The 2,943-nt window shown below is 37.1% G+C and overlaps 1 protein-coding gene across 1 annotated transcript in view; it reads left to right on the forward strand.

Annotated features, from left to right (window-relative positions):
• The window catches only part of LOC106881568 (solute carrier family 23 member 1), a 157,573-nt gene that overhangs the window by 8,178 nt on the left and 146,452 nt on the right, over window positions 1-2,943 (forward strand). Inside the window, exons 9-11 of the mRNA XM_052977197.1 lie at window positions 98-241; window positions 432-527; window positions 681-879. Coding sequence (XP_052833157.1) covers window positions 98-241; window positions 432-527; window positions 681-879 — 439 coding nt within the window. The remainder of the gene's footprint in view (window positions 1-97; window positions 242-431; window positions 528-680; window positions 880-2,943) is intronic.

The following is a 2,943-nucleotide window of genomic DNA, read 5'->3' on the forward strand; positions in this document are numbered from 1 at the left end:
GTTTGGTAAGTCCTTTTTTCGTCCTCTCCATTTTGCTCTTTATATATATGATATAGTTCTGTCTCTCTTTCTCTCTCTACATATGTTTCTTCCACAGGAATGGTAGCCGCCGTCGGTCTTTCCAATTTACAACACGTTAATTTAGAATCTTCACGGAATCTGATGGTTCTTGGAGTCTCCTTGTTTGTTGGAGTATCTCTGCCTTTGTGGATTCAGGCAAATCAGGCTGACATTAAGACAGGTGAGAAAATTGCATCAATACAAGTGTGATTATGCATTTATACAGGTAGATGTTGCATTAATGCAGATTAGACACCAAACACTGGTAGATGTTACACATCTATCAACCTACATGCATACTTGTCTATCTATCTATCCATGTATGTATGTATGTATGTATTTCAGTTCTGAAATTCTTGTTATTTTCTCAGGAAATGCTGAACTGGACCAAGTTCTTCAAATTCTTCTGGGTTCCAATATGTTTGTTGGAGGTTTTATTGGGTTCGTTTTAGACAACACAATCCCAGGTAAGAATGTTCTTTTAATTCCTTCATTTAGTTTTGTGTGTATAATATGTATGTATAATTATTCTTAGAACATATTCTATCCTTGTTAATGCAAGAACCTGATTGTTAAAACATTATAGCATAATTCTAATTACTGTTAACATTTAATTTCAGGAACTCCTGAAGAACGTGGAATTATCAAGTGGGAAAATATTGTTGACAGCAAAGCTAAAGATACTTCTGGATCCTATGATACTTACTCATTCCCAAGACCAATACAGAAACTGGTCGACAGGTGGACTTGGCCTGTTTATGTACCATTTTGTCCATCTTATAATTCCTACATCTCCAGGCTTGTCAAGCGTATCGCTGCCTGCTGTTCATGCCGCAAAAAACCAACTGAACCCGTGCCAAAACACTCCATTGAAATTATGTTGTAGCTGCGGTTTCTGATAATCTTGTCCACATATTCACATAATATATAATGTGTGTGTGTATATGTTGGGGCTGACTGAATGGTCCACCGGTTTTCGAAACTTCTTATTGACACTGGAGGCAAAGATATGCATGCATGCATGCATGTGCAGAAATATACAGAGAGAGAGGGGGAGGGAATGATGGAAGGAGAGAGTAAAAAACGAGAGGGGGAGAGAGATTATTATTAATTGAACACTAGGGAGATCAAGCTTTTGCTCTCCTTATACGCTTAAAGAGGAATATGCAGACACATAAACAAAGTGTGAGACAGAGAGAGGGGGAGGAAGAGGCAAAGAGTGAGGGAGAGGGATTGCTTCGTGGAAGCTTTTCAAGCGGCCCTTTTCCAATTTCTTGGATACCACACAGCAACTGCACAGCTGTTGTCTGTGAGCCTTGTAACATGTCCAGCTCAATGGAACTTGTTCTTTTGGTACTCTGCCATCACATCATTCATTCTGCTCCATTCTCGAATTATCTCTTTCCGAATGTGCTCCCTTAATGATATCCCTAGCATGGATCTTTCCATGGCCCTTTCTGTCGTAGACCAGGGGTTTTCAACAGTATTTAACAAATAGGTTTATTGTCAATTAAAAGATTTTGATTAAAAAACATATATAAAATCAAATTGCCCATAAAAAGTATATGCTGTCCACGGACCACAGTTTGAAAACCCCTGTCGTAGACAATCGATGTTCTATCCTCTTCATAGTAGTCTATGTCTCACTTGCATATAAGAACACTGGAACGATGATGCTATTGAAGAGTCTGGCACTTATGGCATTGTCTAGCTCTGTTTGGAGTACATCCTTTATTGAGTTAAACACCTTCCATCCTGCCCTTATTATCTTTCAGATTTCAACATCCGTATCTCAATGCATATCCACTGCATGGCCTAAATAGACATAACCCTTTTTACTCCTCCATTTCATCACTTCCCACCTCTATCAGCCTTCTGACCACATATATTTTGTTTTCATGCAGGTCCTTTTAAGACCCACTGCTAAGCTGAGTATCCGCCCATATTAAAATATATTGAAATTTATTATAATATATTATAATATCATGTATTTCGATTTCATAACTCAGATGTTTTTTTTATCTTCTCTTATTTATTTTTTATAATCTTTCATTTAACATAAAACATCTAATTAATAATTTCTTTTAATTATCAAATTATTCAGAGTCTTTGTATGATTATTCACTTTCTTCAAATAATTAAAACTTTAAATAACTGAAATGAGTTGTTGATTAGTTCCTTATTTTGAGGACAATTATTTTATTTTTCTGTTTTTTTTCTGGGAGCTCCTAGGACCAGTTGCCCCATTCCCATGGTTTACAAGTGATTGAGAATACAACATTCTTCCTGAACAGGGTCCCAGTTCATTGTGGGATTTAAGGCCACTAATTTTGAGGGGAGGGGTAAATCGATTACCTCAGTTCAAGTATTTGACTGGTAATATATTTTATGGCCCCAAAGGAACAAAAGCAAAAGCCAACCTTAGTGCCATTTGAACTCAGAACATAAACAGCCAGAAGAAATACCACTAAGCATTTTTTTCTGACATGCTAGTGACTTTACCAGCTTGCTACCCTGGGGCCTAATTCATGTAATATGATCAAACAGACTATTTGATGCTATACATCGCTGATCACAGTGCACTTTTACATCATTTCAGCATTCAAATGTTGCCACCCAATAGGTGCAGGCATGGCTGTGTGGTAAGGAACTTGCTTCTTAACCACATGGTTCCAGGTTCAATCCTATTGCATGACACTTTGGGAAAGTGGATTTGGCAGACAGAAACTGAAAGAAGCCCCTTGTGTATATATATATATATATATATATATATATATATATATATATGTGTGTGTGTGTGTGTGTGTATGTATTTTTGTGTAAGTATCCCCATCACTGCTTGACAACCAGTGTTGGTGTGTTTACGTCCCATAACTTGTCAGT

This window comes from Octopus bimaculoides, chromosome 27 (assembly GCF_001194135.2).
Source record: "Octopus bimaculoides isolate UCB-OBI-ISO-001 chromosome 27, ASM119413v2, whole genome shotgun sequence".
NCBI classification, from domain to species: Eukaryota; Metazoa; Mollusca; class Cephalopoda; order Octopoda; family Octopodidae; genus Octopus; species Octopus bimaculoides.